Below are 19,697 nucleotides of genomic sequence, written 5' to 3'. Positions count from 1 at the left end.
CCAGCTTGTCCGCCAGAGTATTTTGCGTCCTTGGTATATGCTGGATAGTAAAGTTGAGAAAGAATTCCTTACATCGCAAAAACTCCTCCATGTGTGTAGTGAACGCCGGCCATTCTGTCGGTGTAGACACCATTTCACCAATTGAGAACAGTCTGTTGCAAACACCACCTCTGAGATTTGTAGGGTCTTCATGCACTCCATCGCCCATATCAACGCTTCACATTCAGCATGTAAAGGTGATAGACTCCTGCGGATAGACCTTGCACCCATCATAGTATCATTTGATCTATCTTTTCTGTAGACCCATCCCTGCCCTGTATAAAGATCATGTTCCTTCCATACTCCATCTATATAACACTTGTTAACTCCATGTGGAAAATGGGTCTCTACAATATGTAGAGATTCACGGTTTATAGGTTCTTTTGTCTGGGCTTCAGCCCACAAAACACCTTCTATTTTCGTCATTCGAAGAATATCAAAAGGGGTAAGAGATAAGGCTAATTATATACTTAAGATGTTTTTTTTTTTTTTTTACGACAAAAGGCTAAGAAACTAAGAAGATTCCTGATCCGAGAGCCACCTCGGAGGAACTGAATCAACATAAACCATAGAAGATAGCGAAATTCTAGCACCTCGTGCCAGCTTGTCCGCCAGAATATTTTGCGCCCTTAGTATATGCTGGAATATACTTAAGATGTTTATTCCTGCATTACTCAATTCTTTGTAAGTGATAATCATTTAAAAAATAAACGGAATAAGATTACTGTTTAATCTGACACCGAGAACCGGCCAAAATGTGCGTAGTTGCTGGTTCTTTCGAGCTTGAGCAGAATTTTCCAATAAGGTTACCGACCGTATAGGCACTTTCAAATCACTGCTCAACAAGTAAGAAACCAATAAAAAAAAAATTATCACAGACATTTGTGTCTTAAAAAAAATTCCATTTTCATTCTCATATATACAAGAAAAAAAGGAAGAAAGAAGCCTAGCAGTAAACATCAGACCCAAGGTAATACAAAATTATCACAGACATTTGTTTTTATCTGGTCTTATTCATAATCCTATACTATAATCTTTCTTTCTTTCCTCCCCCACCTAAAATCCTTTTATTCTGTGTTGTCTGCTGCTGCAACTACCCTGAGCTTCATCTGTGATCACCTTCTTCGTTATCTCTTACAACATCAATAACCGTAGCATTGCAGAAGAAACATCTCTGACAATTGAGAAGATGTCTAGTTATGCAACCATAACACGACCGATGTGAACACGGAACAAGCACCGCATTAGCATCGCCCGCGTAGCAGATACAGCACGTGTTGTCATCCAAATCTGTCGCGTCTTTGTTGAACAGCTCTTCGATTCTAGCAGGTTCCTGTGATGAAGCTCGGTTCACGAGGTGGTCCAAGAAACTCGCGAGCTGTCCGAGTTTCTTCACATACGCGTCATCCCCGCTTACACAACCGTCCTTGAAAAACATATTTTGATTGGTAAAGGAAAGCAAACATGGTAAGAGACTTAGATTTAAGAGAGGTTAACGTACCCAATTATACTCCAAGAGGTATTGAAACCCGCAATAGACTGTATCAGGACAGTCCATGCTTGCGAAAAGGCCAACTACGTCATGCTGTTGCTTCTGTTTCGAATCTTCGCTAGCTTCCAAGAGATTCAAAATGATACCAACCAAAGGAGCTAGTAAGATCCCTCGGCTGAGTTTCTCTGAAGGTTGTCCTTGCCGTCTAAGTGACCTGGCCCAAGGAAAAAGTCTGTGTGAATGACATTTCAAGCGTTTAGAACATTTATTTTAATGAACTTACAGATCAAAGAACTCGTCATCAACTGCAGAGGTCATGTGATTCAAGATGAAAAGAATCAACTCAGTGAGCCTACGGAGATTTGTGTCAGTCCCAGAAAGAAAGGCTTGTGGTATTGCGCAAGTGCAGAACTCTAAGACCCTTGCGAGATTGCTTGAAAGCTCAAATATCACACAGCATTTCCTTTGCTGAAACTCCATTACCTGCACATAAAGACAAAAGAGGAATTAAAAAAAAACTGGTAAACTTAATGATCCATCCAATAAGCTTTATTATTATCTGACCTGATACTTCTCTTGCATGTCTCGCACCGAGACGGAGAACTCAGTGATGGTCCAGCTCAGCGTGTTGAATAGCCGGTTAAGAAAAGTAGAGAGTAGTTCACCATCATTGATACAAGCATCTCTTAAAAGAGCCTAGACCATAACAAGACAATCAAAAGCTACTATGCAAACTGAGGATCAAAAAGGAGACATGTTTGCTACAGCAATCAAACAAACCTGGAAGACGGTAGATGAAAAGGAAGACTCTCCGTTCTTCAAAGAGCTAAACCCGGAGCCTTTGCAAAGACGAAGAAATATATTCGTGACAGGGATCCAAGATCTGTTGTCAAACGCTGAGAGTAGAGCTGCAGGCATGTGCCGAGTAGCTGCCTCATTGTTCTCAAAAGCTTCCATGTACTCTTTGTACTGTACCAAGACGGATATCGATTGGAGAAGTAGATCTCTAAGATCTGTGTTCGATATCCTTGAGTCGTTGAAGTGCGTTACTACAAAAGTTATCTGAAAAACCCCAAGAATTCATAATATGACCATTGTTAGAGCTAATTAACTATACTTAACCAAGAATAAGAGAAGACAAAAAATAAAAGGGAAACGTAAGCATACAAATGATGATAGTCCTTGTTTGATAAACGTTGTTGATGGAACAAACGGAGGATCACTCTTGCGAAGCACATGGAAACAATCTACCTGAAGAAAAATATATCAAAAGAGACTGTAAGCTTAAGGAGGGATTACGCTGAAAAAACAGAGATAACGCAACAAAACATCTCCTAAAGTGGAGGCATTGAGCTATTTACCAAAGATTCAAGGTAGAACTCTGGAATGTACACAAACACAGAATCCATTTTGCTGAGAATCAGAAGTAACTGAACAACCCACATGCACAACGCATACATTCCCCTTTGCTTCCACCGAGAGAACAATGAGATGCGAAACCTATTCATAGAGTTTTGATTAAAACTCTCTTCATTACTACACTTTGATGTACAATGATCCAAGAATTAAAGGTGAACTTACCAAGCAGAATGTCTAACACACTCCATCACTTCTTCCTTGTAACTCTTGCGAGCCTCCTTCAAGCGCTTTAACTGGTCACCAGAAGCTCGTTCTCTTATTTGTTTATCCGTTTCTTCAAGAAGCGATATCGATTGCGATTGTTGAGACATGTAGTATGATGCCTAACCAAAAAAACAACATTCAATCAAACCTTTCAAGCATATGGCATGTATCATACAACAAACATATCTAAAACACTAAACTTACCTGCTTAAAATTTGGAGCGACAGCAATATGGTATAATAGCAATAGAGAATCTAACAGTTCCTCTTCGCTTAGTATAGCCGATGATACTCTGCTCTCTTGTAGTGAAGTCCTCATAAACCTTACTGGACGATAGCCAAATTCAGGGAGGTCAGACTGATTACTCGTGCTAGGCTTGTCCTCTATTTCTTCGCTGAAACTTCCACCGCTACATTCTGCAGCAACATGAGATGATCTCTCGGGAATGGAGCTGCACTGACCACGAGAACTTTTCGCAGTATTTTTTCCTCGGTCCTTTGAGGATTTAGTAAGATCAGTATCATAGGCTATGCAACAGCATGGCTTCTGCTCGGTTGTGTGAGTTACTCTATTGTGTTCATCATCCATACAACCTTCTTCCCACCGCATTATCTCTTCCTCTTGGTCATCATCTGTAGGGTAGGACTTCGATATATGACTAAACAGCCCGCCAAGCCTAGTGATATCAGCTCGGTGCGGATCGTTTTTAAGAAACAAACTCAACGGAAACTTCTGCTGACCACCTCTGTGAAGGAAACCAACGTTGTGACGGACAGATTCTTCGCTACTCTTCAGCATCTCGAAACCTTCAGACAGAAAATGGAGTATAACCGAGAAGAGAGAAACGAGAACTGAGTTTCGGGTGACTCCTGAAGGGGCTAGATTCCTGTCTGCGCCTCTGTTCTTTAATAAGAGGTTCTGTAGGAATCCCCTGAATGCTGAGCCAGGAAGCTGGGGAGGCGATATGGGTGGTATGAACTGTATGACCAAGAGACAGAGGTTTCTCTGCTTCTCCTCAATCTAAATTCCAAGAGAGAGATAATTAGCTAATCATGTTCCAGACACTATAATCCAGAGATCAAAAGAAAATCAGTAGAAATGATTCTACGATTCCATCATACCTTGTTAATGGCTTCCGAGAGAGCAGAGATGGTAAAGCCCATGCTACTCTCATGGGAAATATCTTCAGAGGATCCAGGCCACCAAACAACAGGCATCAGTTGCTGCAAGTCATGCTTGTTGGAACTCCTGCACGACAAGAAACCTTCGAACAGAAACTCGAAATGCAGAGATCTCCACCACAGCACCATCAACTCTTCCCGTCTCAACAAATGACAAGCCAGCGCAAGATAAGGATAAGGCCCCGAGTACGGACACTCGATCAGAGTAAGCGTCGCTGTTTTGCAGCTAAAGGCAAGAGCGTTTATTACATGCCCAAAGATCAGATGAGACAACGGGGACGCAAGAAGCACATCAAGAACTCTGTCTAAACTTGAACAGTCGTGCGGCGCTTGAGTTCTGAAAATCTCCAAGAGGAACGAGAGAAATGCACCCCGTCCTAAGTACTCAGCCAACAAACTGTCTTGCTCGAGTATGTAGTAAAACTCATCGCATATGGCGCGGGAAACTGGGGAGAAGAGTTCTTCAACGGAGGCAAACCTCCTAAGTCTGCTTAACGTATCAGCCAACGAGCGGTCCGGCCTATCCAGCAGTCTTGAGAAGCATCGTAGTAGCTTTGTACCAAAAGAGCTTCGAGATGGAGCTTCTTGAAGAGGTTGGTAACCTTCCACAGGGTACTTAAACGGGTAAGCACCAAAATTTAACTCGCATCGCTCGCCTTGAGAGAGAGAAACAGCAGGGTAATATCCAAACCCAGGTCCAAGTTTTCTGATACCAGAAAACGCAACCCCAAGGGAGACACCATTCCTGTAGAAAGATATCTCATCACAGTCCAAATCAATGCAGCAACCGATGACGTCACCAGCCACCCATGACTGCCCATAAGGCTCAGATTCATTGTTCCATTTGCTCACCCTTCGACCATCAAAAGCATATGAATCGTCAGCATCACCCACACCTTTCTGGTCGGTGAAAGGAGAGGCAATAGTAGCCCAGCCAAGCTGCTGAATCCCAGAGGTCTCTAAAGCAACTTCGTACATCCATTTGCCTTTCCAGATACAAGCGTTGGCCCTGGCGCTGCTGAAGAGCGCTAAGCTCTCTAAGACAAGAGGCGGCTTCACGATCCTGATCTCGCCACATATGCTGTAATCTTCGAGGGCGACAACACCATGACTCACAACAGAGATTCCTTCTCTATGACTAGTTTTAGCATCTAGCTCGCAATGAAGCTTGGAGAATTGATTCTTGATCACGGCTCGGACCAAACTACTGTCTACTTTCCCACCGTCCAGTGGACTAACTGACTTTTCTGGTAGACCGAATATGTACTCGATGGTCCGTTCTAGAGGGCGGTGAAGGGAATAATCAAAATGTGGAACAATACGAGATTTAGACGAACTCTCCTTGGCGTCTTCACCGTTCAGCAAAACGGCTAAACCAGAAGACATCATACCACCAACACCAACCCGTAGGCTGTCTTCAGCCATATGGCATTGACAGGTTGCAAATGACTCCCAATAACCTTAACTCAAACGCTGTTCTTCAACACAACCAAGCTGTGGATGAGAACAGAACAAAAGTAGCATCAGTTTCCAAATCGAACAAGAGTTACGAAGAAGTGAGATACTTTTGAGACCATAAAGCTTACAACTTTACCAGATATGGTGGACAACAAACCCATAAAGCTAATCAATTTTCTAACGTTTGCTTCCAAACAGATATTCAAACTCACCGGAGAAATTGAAAGCCGATTCGAAACGGTTAACCCACCAAATCTGCGGCGAGATGAATCCTGAGACGGCGGAGACGTGCTAGGGTTTTCTTTCTCAATTGCTATTTCATAAAAAAGGAGAAGACTTTTTTTTATTTTTTCAATTTTCTTCTTTCTGGAAGAGAGAGAGAGAGAGAGAGAGGGATTCTTCTGTGCCCAAATGTTTGGGGGAATAGAGAGAGAGGAGAGGGGAGATGGAAGAAGAAACAGCGCCACGGAAACAGAGAGAGACCGGAGGCTACCACCGAACGAGCCAATGAATCGTGTGGCATGCGGGTCTTCCACTGACACGTGTCGGTGTTAATGACGTGGATGATGACGTCTTTAAATCGACGGTCACGGCGTCTTGTGTTTGTGATTTTGATCGCTGTAACTTTTTTTTAACGACCGGAGGAGGAAAAGTCTACGGATGCGGACATTTTCTTACGTTTCTTCGGTACACGTGCCTTGTTTACGTGTTCATAATCAAATTAACAAATTGCAAACAAGTAAATACACTAATCATATTCTTTTGCGCTGACGTTACTTCTTGCTTCTAAATTTATTTTTTTGTCAACCTTCTTACTTTTAATTAAAAATGGCATAGAATAATTATTTTTCTATTTGTTTCAAGCCTAACAGTTTCTTAGATTTGTTATTCATTTTAATTTGTAAGAATATATCGTAATTTAACAAAGATATATGTTTCACAAAAATAGTTGTTTTACGTTTTTAGTGTAATTTATAATTTTTTCTATTTTGTCCATATTAATTTAGAAAATTATAATATATATATATATATTTGTCTTTTAAAATCTATACTATAAAAATATAGTTATTCTTGGTATAATTAAAAATTTATTTTTAAAATATGTGAAAACGCCAAAACTACCACATTGTGAAACAAAGCTACTAGTTTATATCACCTAAAATGTTTACCCGACTTTCAGTTTTATAAAATAATATTGCTTCAACGATTTAAATAAACGAGATAGTAATACGCCGCTAACGTCACACATACCTCTCAGAATGGTATTTCCTTCTCCTCTTCCAATATTTTTTTCTTGTAGTTGAGTCGTATGTTACTTTTTCGTGAAAAATGAGTCATATGCTCCTCCAATAATATGTTAAACAATGAGAAAAATAAGTGAAACATATCGTGAATTGATTCATGATACTGTCAAAACACGTTCTGAATGGATACAAAACATGTTCAGAAGGGTTCAACTCTCAATGATCAATATTCATACTGGTTCTAATATGGTCAAACGAATACTACTGACATACTTACTTACCATATTAGCATATAAAAGAGCTTGAGACATACTAACTGAGGATATTAACATATAAATATGGCCGGACAAATACTGACATATTTACTTCAGAGTTCAGACGAATACTGACATATTTACTTCATCAACCATTAAAGTAATTTTTTTAAAAAAAATTGAATACTGACATACTGACTGGCCATATTGATATGGTCATGCGAAAATGTATTTTTTCCTTAAAGTCTCTTAACTCTCAGTGATCAATATTCTTACTGATTCTTATTGACCATATTAACATGTAAATGCTAACATACTTATTTACCATATTAACATATAAAAGTCTGAGACATACTGACTAACCATAGTAATATATTAATATGGTCAGACGAACTGAGACATACTAACTCACGATATAAACATATAATATGGTCAGTCAGTATGACCTTAAAGTCCCTCAACTCTACAAATTTCATAACTCCATTCCGAAAGGTGACATCACTCGACGAACTCCGTGTATATGTTAATATGGTCAGTAAGTTGTAGAGTACGGACTTGTAGAGTTGTAGAGTTGAGAGACTTTAAGATCTTTGTAGAGTTGAGAGACTTTAAGCTCTTTAAGCTTTGACAATCTCTTCTAATACCGAAGGGTTCAGAACTTCACTCAAGGAACTCCGTTTTTCTCAATTCATCTAACCATATTAATATGATCAGTATGTCAATAATCATTGAGTGAGTTAGTATGTCAGTATTCAAAGAGATTGCAAAGCTTAAATAGCTTAAAGTCTCTCAACTCTATAACTTTACAGGTCAGTAAATATGTCAGTATTCATTTGATTATATTTCTCTGTCTAGATTGTAGATGGTTATACTTTTTATTCTGTAAAATTTCCTCTTCTGAAAGAGTGTAAAACATTTGAATTATTGAAATATGGTTTGTCCAAAAAAAATTCTGGTAATCCAGTGAATATTGGTCAATTATACTCGGAAGATATTATAATGGGTTGTTTTGTTTTGTCTCTCATCTGATTAATCTCTCAAACTGTCAAAAATTGGTTTCCCGGTAGTTGACTTTTAAGGTCATCTATTGTAATCTGAGTTTTCACTCTCATACTGAAGAGTAAGACACCATAATTTTTCTAGGAAATATCATACCTGACCTTTTGTATTTGTGACCTTTTCTATTTAAATTTAATGTTGACTTATATCTGTAAAACATTTGTCAAAGCCATTTGATCGAGTCATATATTAGTGTTTATTATGTTAATCCGACGGAACGGGACGGGGCCATCGTTGACAAGTCACGGAGCTTTTGCCAACTTCCGAGAGACACACGACTATGTCTATATGTCCACCTGAGCTGAGAGTATTACACTAATAATTAAATTCCCTCTCGCCTCTCTAGTGACACCACGTGAAAAGCCGCGAGGCCACTGTCGGCTAGTGGCTTATAAATAATATATTGTCCTGTCCACGAGTTCCACGTTGGTTAACAGCTACTTCACCGGCTACTGTCTATCAGAAAATGACCTGAGGCGCCGTCGTGTCGGTGACGCTTAAACGGTGCGTTTACTTATGTAATGGAGTAAACATACAAGTTTTTTTTTTGAACATTTAAACATACAATTTCAACCGGAAATTTTCTCTATATACCAATCGGTAAACCTTATTAATGCATCACATGTTTTTTTTTTTTAAATGCAAGTTTTAAAATAATAAATTAGAATTCTATGCTAAATCTCAAACTCTAAATTTTAAATTTTAACAAACAATTCTAACGGCTTGAATAAGCTTTATTACAAAGTCATAATTTAAACCGTAAAGGCCTAAACAATAAATTTTACACCCAAATTGGCAATTAAGAGCATCTCTAACCCACTACATTTCTTATTCCAAAATTAAGATTAGAGAGAAAATTGTATAAACATCCGATGTTTATTTTGTTGGGTAGTTAATGCAATAAAAATGATCAGGAAACATCAATGTGTTAATGCAATCGATGCATCTTTAAATGCTACAACTACAAGTAGCAATTTTCTCTCTAACCTTCATTTTGGGTAGTTAATGCATCGAATGTTTACTACTAGTAGTAAGAGAAAATAAATTAAACTAGTTGTAGCATTTAAAAATGATTAGGAAACATAGATGTGTTAGTATATGAGAGAAAATGCTTTTACAAACTAGAAGAGGGTTTAGACCGCATTTCTTAATTATAAGCATTGAGTGCATACGGAACAAACGAGACCACTTAATTTGCCTATCTAGAAATAAGAAAATAATGCAATATTTGTTGCAGCTAATCATTGGCAGATTTTTTTTGTATAACATCTAAACGAGGTTCCATATGTTTCGAGCTTTTAAATGTAGGGAGAAATGTTTAATCACGACGAGATCAGAGAGGAGCAATTAAAATGAATCCGGTTGAAATCTAAAAGAGTTTTCTAAAACACAAACAACACAAGTTTCATAATCATAACTTGTCCATAATTAATTTAGCCTTTTTGATTCTTATTCAAGATTATCCACTGAGCGCACAACACACATTTGCTTTGAGATGACCTTGGTACATTCTCAGTTCTCTTCCCGTTTCCATCGACCACAATCTAGACATCATTGAGTGCACAACACACAATTGCTTTGTTATGACCTCGGTACACTCTCAGTTCGTTTCCCTCTTCCATCGACCACAATCTAGCCGTCATGTCCGATGATGCTGTGCAAATTACAGAATCAAAACCAGTTTAAAGACTCTTCTTATGTCTCGCACAAGTGTTCAAGTGGATAGAGATTAGTACCTGTTAAAATAAATTTTGCATCCACTGAGAAGGCGCAGTCCCAGACCCATCTCTGATGTCCTGTTAAATAAGATTGATGATTTTAAACTTGAGAATAAAATAAGACGTTAAATACATGGAGATCATACCTGTTAACACTTTATCTAGCGTGAAACTGTCGACGTTCCAGATTTTGACAGTTTTATCAGAGGATGCAGTCGCTAGATATCTGATTAACAAATATTTATGTAAAAGTTTCCAAGGTTTGGAGAGAACTAGGAAAAATTTTTAGGAAAAAGATTTAAGAAAGGCATTACTTGTTGTCAGGAGATAGGACACATTTAAGGATCTGTCTATCATGAGCTTGAAGCTTATGAATGGGCTCAAACTCGGTTGTCACCTGCAAAATAAGGAAAATTATTTATCAATTTTTTTTTTGAGATGTTCTATCGACTGATTCAGTCATCCCCTTTAAGAATGCACTTATTGGTACATAGTGGAATTAAATTTTAAATTGCATGCACAATTACAACACAACTACTTCTTAAAACCTTAGGGAATGTAGACTGGTCGTATATAAGGACATGGACAATGCAACTGGCTCTGTCCATGTACGATCACCAATAGAACACAAATAAACACTTGTATCCAACGAATTTAATGAGAAGAATACCTGACTTTCACGCAAGATGTTCCATATAAAACATGTGCCACCGTCGTTAGCAGCAGCCAACATTGTCCCATCCCTCATAACCGATAAAGACCGTATAGCTGTATCAGGTTCTGGTACCTATATATATAGTTACACACCCGAGTGTGATTTATCAAATGATTTTACGTAATTATAATGTAACTACAGTATAAAGAACTGTACCAGTTCAATGGTACATGAATTCATTCTGGTATCCCATACACGTATAATTCCATCTTGGTCTCCAGATATCAGTTCAATCTGTACCATTTTACCAATTAGATAGTGTGATAACACACACAACTCTCGTTACCAAATAAAGAAAGCTGATACATATATATATTGTCAACAACAACAAGCACTAACATATATATACACGAGTTAGCTAGACTTGATGTACCTGATTTGGATGTAAAACAACTGTGTTAATTGGGGTAACACTTCCATCCAAGTGATATGCCTTTAGGCAATTCCGTTCGTACACCTCTGGTCGATTAGGAGCCCTACATTTCGGTTTACGAGTCGACAAAGTGTTGCTAAGAACATGTATGTCTTTAATTAACTAGCATTGATTTCAGCTGAATTGTACCTCAAGTCCCAGATCCTAACTGTGCCATCCTCTGATCCTGAGTACATCGAATTGCCATCAGCATGAAACCCAACGGCCATAACATTGCTGGTGTGTCCAACAAAAGTCCTCACCTAAAGATGCTCACGTAAGACTCCATGTCCAAGAAACCAAAAACCACATTTAAATAAAGATAAAATAAACGATATATATACATGTCCATGATGGGAATTGATATCAAAGAGCCGTATATAAGGGTTGCAAGCTGCTGCTAGGTAACGCTTATCTGGGCTTATCTCGAGCTTGTTCACATGCTGAGGGTTACGGCCTTCATCGAGCTCTCTTTGAGGCTATAATGAAAAATGTTTTAGATAAAGTGAAAATTTTCATCATTATCAAGATATATATATATAGAGAGAGAGAGAGACCACAGCAGGACAGTTGATGGCACGGTAACAGCTAGCGGATTGGGCTTCCCAGAATCGGATTGTATAATCGTAGCTAGCAGTTGCGATAATCACGGAAGGCTGACTCATTTTGCTAGATTTATTATCCTTACAAGAATCTTTGTTATTGAAGAAGAAAACTTTGTTAAATATGATTTATGTGCTAAATTTCAGACAGAAGCATCTTATATCTGCTAATTGAAATATTACAAAATGCAATTTCTCATTTACTGCGTTCGAATCTTATCTACAAGTGTATATAATCACAAAATCTATCTAATTGTTGAGTTGGATATGATAATTTCCACTAAAAAAAAATACAAAGAACCTTTTATGGTAAAGAAAATCTTATACAAATTACTTCAAATGATATATTTTATAAACTACCAAATTTATACTGTTTTGTATATTTCCTAAAGGAAAAAACCCTTATTTTCTTTTGACTTACCTATCAGATATCTTTGACTTAAAAAGTCACACTTAGAATCTGTTGAGAAAAAAAAAACAATACAATCTAAGCCGGTATTGATTGAATACAAGCAAATGATGAGCAGGATCAGCTACTATACATAATCAAATTATTTAATTAAAGATAAAAAAATAAAGAGGAAAAAAACTTCAAGAAGTTATCCGAGACCTTCGGAGCCAGATCATAGTAAAACACAATGGTTCATATTAACCTAATAAAACGATTGTTCAACAATAACAACTGATCCTCTAGTTTTTTTCGGTTTTGCATAAATATTCAGATCATTTGCAAGAAGAAGCTAGCATTTTTATGGAAACGTGAAATACAAGTCAGTTCCAAACATACCAAACCATCTCATTGTAAATACTTTCAGGACATGGGATATAAGTCGTCGGCATTTGTTCATCATTAACAAAAAAACAAAGCACATATATAGGGTATGACTGGTTTTCCCGCTACCACCCGCAAACGCAGCTTTTGCGGTTGGTAGCGGTTGTTGGCGTTTCGCAACAATCACTCAAACCGCTCCAAACCACTCTAAATCGCTCTGAACCTCATAAATTCAAAAGCTGGTTCCAGCTAGCGTTTGCGGTTGCGGGCGGTTGCGAGAGGATAAAAAAAATTTCTTTTTTTCCAAAACAATATAAATACAAAAATAAAAATATTCAATAAAAAAAATAAATTGGAATTATAAAAATGCTAAAATATATCTATTATATTTTAATTAATATTATAAAACTCTAAAATAAAAATATTTTCTATATTTAAAAAAAAATTAAATTGTAACTTTCTAAATATAACTTTTATATTTATTATAATATTATTATTTTTGATATTTTTATAATTGTATAAAATGTAAATATTATTAATTTATTATTTAACCGCTGCTGCATTTGGTAGTTAACCAGTCATAAGTATCCCGCAAACGCACCAATTTCTAACCGCAGAACCAGTCGTACAAATCTCTTAAAACCGCTAGAAACCGCAACCACCCGCATCCGCAAACTCCCGCAACCGCAACCGCAACCGCTGCGGTTGAACCAGTCAGGCCCATAGTGGCCAGTTCCAGTGTTTGCAAGTTGCAAACCACCAGGTGAGAGAATCTACAAATCTAATATCATACAAACGACCTAACCGAATAGTTGTAGAAAGCAAGAGTTCAAGAATTGAATATGCTACTACTGCTGAAAATATAGAGGACAAGTCCATGTATATGACAATCAAACTACTTAAACAAAGAAGTAGGAATGTAAAGAAACATCATTTGCTTAATCAATGAGATTCTATCTATAGCAACGTGGGACATTCTATCTATAGCAACGAGGGACACTTTATTCTCTTTAATCTGAAACAGAGAGACAATGATGCAGTATATAGCCACGAAGGACACTCCCCAGAAGTTGAGACGCTTCAGCAATCCCATGAACCCCTCTTTCACTCCTCTCCAAAGCAATCATTCTACACCAAACCTCCTTAGTTTTACCACTCACACCAACCTCAACATCTTCCCACAAGAACGCCAACTTTCCGTAATACTCCGCCATCGCAACAGACCGAACCTTTTTGAGATGACTCAAACCACTAACCACTCTCCACAGCCTCATCTCATAGTCATACCACATGAGCCCGAACCTAGCGTAATAAACGTAGAGCACATTGTTCATCACACAAGCACCCGTTCTGCACAACCATTTATCCTTACTAGGCAAACCTAAACTCTCACAAGACCCGTCTCTAGGATCGTAGCACCTAGCATTGCCAGAAACACGTAACGCACAAACTTTCCTGTTCAACGACACAGTTGGGGCCCAGCTCCACCACCAGCCTTGATCCTCAGGAACCGGCGCTAGCTCCCACGTCTGCGTCTTCGTGTCAAATGACTCCACGTGCATCTCGTCGGCGTCTCTATAGATCCCGATCACGTACACCTTGCTTCCGACTACACCCACGCTTCTGCATAGCCTTTCAGCTCTCGAGCTAAGTCCTTGGCGAAACGTCCCGGTTCTTGAATCAAGAATCCACATGGTTGACGAAGGATTGAATGATCCACAGATAAAGAATATTTCCGGGCCTATGGCGACGACGCAGGGTTCTTGCTCGGTCTGAGAAGGAAACGCGAGGTCGATGGAGACGAAGCGGTTCTTCTCTTCTGTCGTCGGGTTGTTGTTCTCAGCTCTTCGGAGAGTGAACCATTGCGCACCCGTTTTGCCGACGAAGCAGATGAAGAGTGAGTCTTTGCGGAGGAGAGAGCGAATCTTGTATATCTCCGGCGAACGAACAAGACGGCTGAAGTTCTTGGAGACGCAAGAGAGGATCGGGTGAGAGCGTTTCGGGACGCGAGCTAAGATTTCCACGACGATGTCGATGGGAAGTGAGGAAAACGACGGCGGCGACGACATTGAGTGGTTGATGTTTTGCGGTGGCTCGTCGGCGTTAGAGAGCCGCGAATGAATGGATACGAGACTTTAGATATTGACTATTTAGGGAAAGTTTGACACAAATGAATACGACTCTTTTATCTTTTTATACGACGAGACTAGAACTTTGTATAACTAGGGGTAGGGGCCCTAGGGCTGCGGAGAATTACTCAATACACGTTTTACTCTTCCCGTATTTGTTTTAAATTTTCAAGTATTCATTGTTTTCAAGTCGGATACCAAGTACTAGAATTGAGAAATTTGTAAGTATAAAACAATTAAAAAGTATTAAAAATTAGCTACTCGACTTGATATTATCGGTTACTTCTTGCAGAATACACTTTTTGTTATAGTGAAAAGTAGGTAATGTTCCTATATCGAGAGACTCGTGTTTTTGTTCAGTTTTATTCTTATAATATGTACAAATAATTATTTAGAGTAACTCTCGTATCTATACTATTAAAAGAGAAACATTCTGAAAAAATCTACTTATGCAAAGTTGTTGGACCCTTTCATTAGATTTAATTTTTATTTTGATCTTATCTTATATATTTGTAACACTACATTACTCAATAATATTATTATGTATATTTATCCAATTTTTACTGTGAGTTAACCACTATAACAACCACATATGATTTTATCTTTAATTTAAAAGCACTACTGCAACCGCATATATTGCTATGTACATATCCCTTCCCAATTCTAACACATATTATATTCTTCTTAACTCTTTGTTAACAAAATCTATAAACAATATATTTTCAACTTCCGTAACCTCCTCACCAATATATTCCCGCATTGCAAGGTATTTAAATGAGTATATCACACATAATCCTTTTTAAAATATATTGCATGCTATTTATTAATTTAAAAATATGTTTTTATTACATTAATAATATAATGAACTTCTTTGATTAAAAACATATTATTGCATTCTATCAAGAACAATAAATGACTTTTTATTGATATTCAAAATAGCGATTTATTTTATAATTCATGAATAATTGCATATAGAGTTATTAATTATTTAAAATTAAAGAATTATATTGTAACGACACACGCATAATAATATTAAATTCACTTAAACCTATTAATAAAATTAATATTATACATGCAGAATAATGTTATGCATTCCAGATATCCTTTATAAATGACACATGCACAACAATATTAAATTCTCTTAGACCTATTAATAAAATTAATATTATTCTCACGTCTATTTTAGCAATCATAAATTTAATTTTATTAATAATTGTAAGCATATAATTTTATTTTTAAAATTCAGGTGTCCATTTGATTCCCAGTCCGGTTTCAATTTTCTGGTTTTAAAGATATATGATATGTTATGTTATTTATGAAATTCAGTTCACTTTTGCTTTCGGTTTTTTCAGTTTAGTACGGTTCGATTCGCGTCAAACCTATACACTATATTATATAGAAATTCATTTAAAAACATTATTTAATTTCGAAAACAAATCCGCGCTTTTTAAGCGCGGGTCAAAATCTAGTTTTCTCCTTAAAAGAGTAAACAAAATAAACTTTCATGTCTTTTTTTATTTGAGTATTATTTACCAAGTAATTCTTAAATACACAAAAATACCAAAATTATGTATCCCAACCATATATATCACATAAACATTATATGTAACTTAAACAATAAATTAAATGATAAGTATATGTGTGGTTCGAATTAAAAATATATGATAAGTATATATTTAAAATATGCATCAAAATTATAATATCATATTAAACCAAATGATTAACATCTTAATAACTTAGCAAGTTTTGATTAGGATAACATGATTTAACATGAATCGAGATTGAAATTGCGGTAATTAATAATGATTTAGTTAAGTTAATCTTGCATTAGCCATGTCGGCAAGTTTTAAGAGAATAATCCTATGTGGAAATGAGTCACATTTGACATGCACATTGTAGAACCAATTAAATTATAATGTTTTCACTTAAGTATATTTTCAACTAATAGTATGATAATTAATATTTTATATATTCTAGTGTTCGTTCGGTTCGATGTGGTCTGTTCGGTTATTTTAGATATAAAAATATAGAATTATTCGTATATTTAAAAGTTTTGGTTAGATTTTGGTTATTTAGGTTCGGTTTTGATCGTACAACTCAACCACGCTTGTGTGGTTGACTTACAATTTGTTAAGGAAAAAAAAACATTACTACAATCTAAGCCGGTGTTGAGTGAATACAAGCAAATGGTGAGCTCTCACCGGATCAGCTACAAAATCAAATTATTTATGGATTTATTTGTGGAATAATAAAAAAAAAAGGTAATTAGATTTTTAGAAATAGGGGAAGATAAAAGAGGAGGGAAGGTGGTATATAGGTATTTTAGTTAGATAGTGAATTATGTTTTTTTTTTAAATGTTATTGAACCCAATTTCCCATTATTTAATCAAAGATAAAATTAAGAAGAAGAAAAACTCACAGCAGCTATCGGAGACTTTGGGAGCCAGGTCATAGTAAAACACAATGGTCTTTATTAACCTAATAAAATGATCTTTCACTATTGTTCAACAGTAACAACTGATCCTCTAGTATATTCGGTTTTGCATCAATATTAAGATCATTGCAAAACGAAGCTAGCATTTTTAAGGAAACGTGAGACACAAGTTAGTTCCAAAGATATCAAACCATCTTATTGTAACTACTTTCAGGACATGGGATATAATTCGTGGGAATTTTTTAATCACTAACATAAACAGAGCACATAGTCCAGTTCCAGTGTTTGCAAGTAGCAACCACTATATGTGAGAGAATCTACAAATCTAATATCATAAAAAATAGTTGTAGAAAGCAAGAGTTCAAGAATTGAATATGCTACTACTGCTGAAAATATAGAGGACAAGTCCATGTATCTGACAATCAAAACTTAAACATAGAAGTAGGAATGTAAAGAAACATCCTTGGCTTAATCAATGAGATCCTATGACAAAAGCACATGTCTAAAGTTCATATAAGGCTGGTGGATCTATAACAAAGTAGTTCATATAAGGACATTTTATCTATAGCTACGAGGGACACACTACTCTCTCTAATCTGAAACATAGAGACAATGCTGCAGTATATAGCCACGAGGGACGCTCCCCAGAAGTTGAGACGCTTCAGCTATCCCACGAACCCCTCTTTCACTCCTCTCCAAAGCAATCATTCTACACCAAACCTCCTTAGTTTCACCACTCACACCATCTTCCCACAAGAACGCCAACTTTCCATAATACTCCGCCATTGCAACAGACCGGACCTTGTTGAGATGACTCAAACCATTAACCACTCTCCATAGCCTCATCTCAGAGTCATACCACATCAACCCGAACCTAGCGTAATAAACGTAGAGCACATTGTTCATCACATAACCACCCGTTCTACTTCTCCACAACCGTTCACCCTTAGGCAAATCTAAACTCTCACAAGACCCGTCTCTAGTATCGTAGCAATTAGCATCGCTAGAGAAATGTAACGCACAGACTTTCCTGTTTAACGACACGGTCGCATCCGAACTCCACCAATCTTGATCCTCAGGAACCGGCGCTAGCTCCCACGTGTTCGTCTTCGTGTCAAAAGCCTCCACGTGTATCTCGTCGTCTCTATAGCTCCCGATCACGTACACCTTGCTCCCGACCACCCCGACGCTTTTGCATAACCTAGCAGCTCTCGAGCTAGGTCCTCGGCGAAACGTCCCGGTTCTTGAATCAAGAACCCACATGGCCGACGAAGGATAGAACGATCCGCAGATAAAGAAGATCTCCGCCCCTATGGCGACGACGGAGGGCTCTTTCTCGGTCTCACAAGGGAACGCGAGGTCGATGGAGACGAAGTGGTTCTTCTCTTCTGTCGGGTTGTTATTCTCGGCTCTGCGGAGAGTGAACCATTGTTGATCTGTTTTTTCGACGAAGCAGATGAAGAGCGAGTCTCTGCGGAGGAGAGAGCGAGTCTTGTGTATCTCCGGCGAATGAAGAAGACTGCGGAAGGTCTTGGAGACGCAAGAGAGGATCGGGTGAAAGCGTTTCGGGACGCGAGCTAAGATTTCCAAGACGATTTCGACGGGAAGTGAAGAAAACGAGGGCGACGGCGGCGGCATTGAGTGGTTGATGTTTTCGCGGTGGCTCGTCGGCGTTAGAGAGCGCAAGAAAGATTATCAAAGTTCGTTAGATATTTACTATTTATGAGTTTGACCATAATGAATACGACTCTTTGATCTTTTTATACGACGAGACAAGAACTTTATATTAACTAGGGCTAGACAATTACTCGTTCCTAGTGTTTCGTTGCTCGTCCCGAATTTATTTCAAATTTTCAAATACTTATTTTTGATATCAAATAGTAGAATTCAGAAATTTGTAAGTTTAAAACAGTTAAAAAGTATTAAAAAAGTTTAGCTACTCTGTTTGATATTATCGACAGGCAGGCGGACCCTAATAAAAAGTTGTAGAAGCATGAGTTTCAGGCCTTTAAATAATAAAAATAATTTTCGATCTTAATTTTTTAAAAATAATTTAATCTAGTGGTCAATGTTTTTAAACCCGGCCCGGACACTGAACCGGACGACTTACCGGGTCGCTAGATTACTGGGTCGACCACAGATGAACCGCGGATTAATAAATAAATAAATTTTATTATATAATAATCTATCAGCTATGAAAATAAATATATAAAAACTAAAGTTTAATATTTTCTAAATATTTTTTAAAACATAAAATAATAGTTTGGATATGTATATACTTTATGTTTAAAAAGTATTTAACAAATATTTAACTTTAGTTTTTATATTTTTATTTTCATTTGACATGCAAAATATCAAAAAAAATAGTTTAGACTATTTAAAATTTTATTTAACAAAGTAAGAGTTATAACATCTAAAAAAATCAAGATATAAAACTCACAAATATTTAAATATCTAATGTGAATAATAAATTAACTTCAAATTCAAAATAAACTAAAAGTAAAAGATCATTTGTAATAAATTGTCAATAACAGAAATAAACTAACACCAAATCACATCAACTAA

The 19,697-nt window shown here is 37.1% G+C and overlaps 4 protein-coding genes across 4 annotated transcripts; all 4 read right to left on the bottom strand.

Moving 5' to 3' along the window:
- Nucleotides 1–890: 890 nt before the first annotated feature.
- Nucleotides 891–6,263, bottom strand: LOC106429081 (E3 ubiquitin-protein ligase RKP-like). The gene is made up of 11 exons (XM_048741531.1): nt 6,006–6,263; nt 4,276–5,829; nt 3,359–4,174; nt 3,113–3,273; nt 2,893–3,031; nt 2,699–2,782; nt 2,312–2,593; nt 2,096–2,227; nt 1,815–2,014; nt 1,541–1,745; nt 891–1,465 (listed from the first exon to the last, which is right to left on the bottom strand). Exons 2-11 carry the CDS (start codon nt 5,758–5,760, stop codon nt 1,145–1,147), a joined length of 3,825 nt encoding a protein of 1,274 aa, XP_048597488.1. The 5' UTR covers nt 5,761–5,829; nt 6,006–6,263; the 3' UTR covers nt 891–1,144.
- Nucleotides 6,264–9,600: 3,337 nt separating this feature from the next.
- LOC106429045 (target of rapamycin complex subunit LST8-1-like) lies at nt 9,601–11,952 on the bottom strand. Its single transcript, XM_048741533.1, has 10 exons — nt 11,753–11,952; nt 11,540–11,674; nt 11,346–11,458; nt 11,157–11,259; nt 10,940–11,017; nt 10,739–10,855; nt 10,383–10,465; nt 10,215–10,294; nt 10,087–10,146; nt 9,601–10,004 (listed from the first exon to the last, which is right to left on the bottom strand). Exons 1-10 carry the CDS (start codon nt 11,858–11,860, stop codon nt 9,895–9,897), a joined length of 987 nt encoding a protein of 328 aa, XP_048597490.1. The 5' UTR covers nt 11,861–11,952; the 3' UTR covers nt 9,601–9,894.
- Nucleotides 11,953–13,551: 1,599 nt separating this feature from the next.
- On the bottom strand, nt 13,552–15,294 carry LOC106414478 (F-box/kelch-repeat protein At2g44700-like). Its single transcript, XM_013855126.3, has one exon. The coding sequence runs from the start codon at nt 14,636–14,638 to the stop codon at nt 13,580–13,582; it is 1,059 nt and encodes a 352-aa protein (XP_013710580.2). The 5' UTR covers nt 14,639–15,294; the 3' UTR covers nt 13,552–13,579.
- A 2,250-nt stretch (nt 15,295–17,544) lies between these two features.
- Nucleotides 17,545–19,348, bottom strand: LOC106429066 (F-box/kelch-repeat protein At2g44630-like). Its single transcript, XM_013869808.3, has one exon. The coding sequence runs from the start codon at nt 18,768–18,770 to the stop codon at nt 17,724–17,726; it is 1,047 nt and encodes a 348-aa protein (XP_013725262.2). The 5' UTR covers nt 18,771–19,348; the 3' UTR covers nt 17,545–17,723.
- Between the last annotated feature and the right edge of the window lie 349 nt (nt 19,349–19,697).

This window comes from Brassica napus, chromosome A9 (assembly GCF_020379485.1).
Source record: "Brassica napus cultivar Da-Ae chromosome A9, Da-Ae, whole genome shotgun sequence".
Taxonomy (NCBI): Eukaryota; Viridiplantae; Streptophyta; class Magnoliopsida; order Brassicales; family Brassicaceae; genus Brassica; species Brassica napus.
This window is presented reverse-complemented; position numbering and strand designations above follow the sequence as displayed.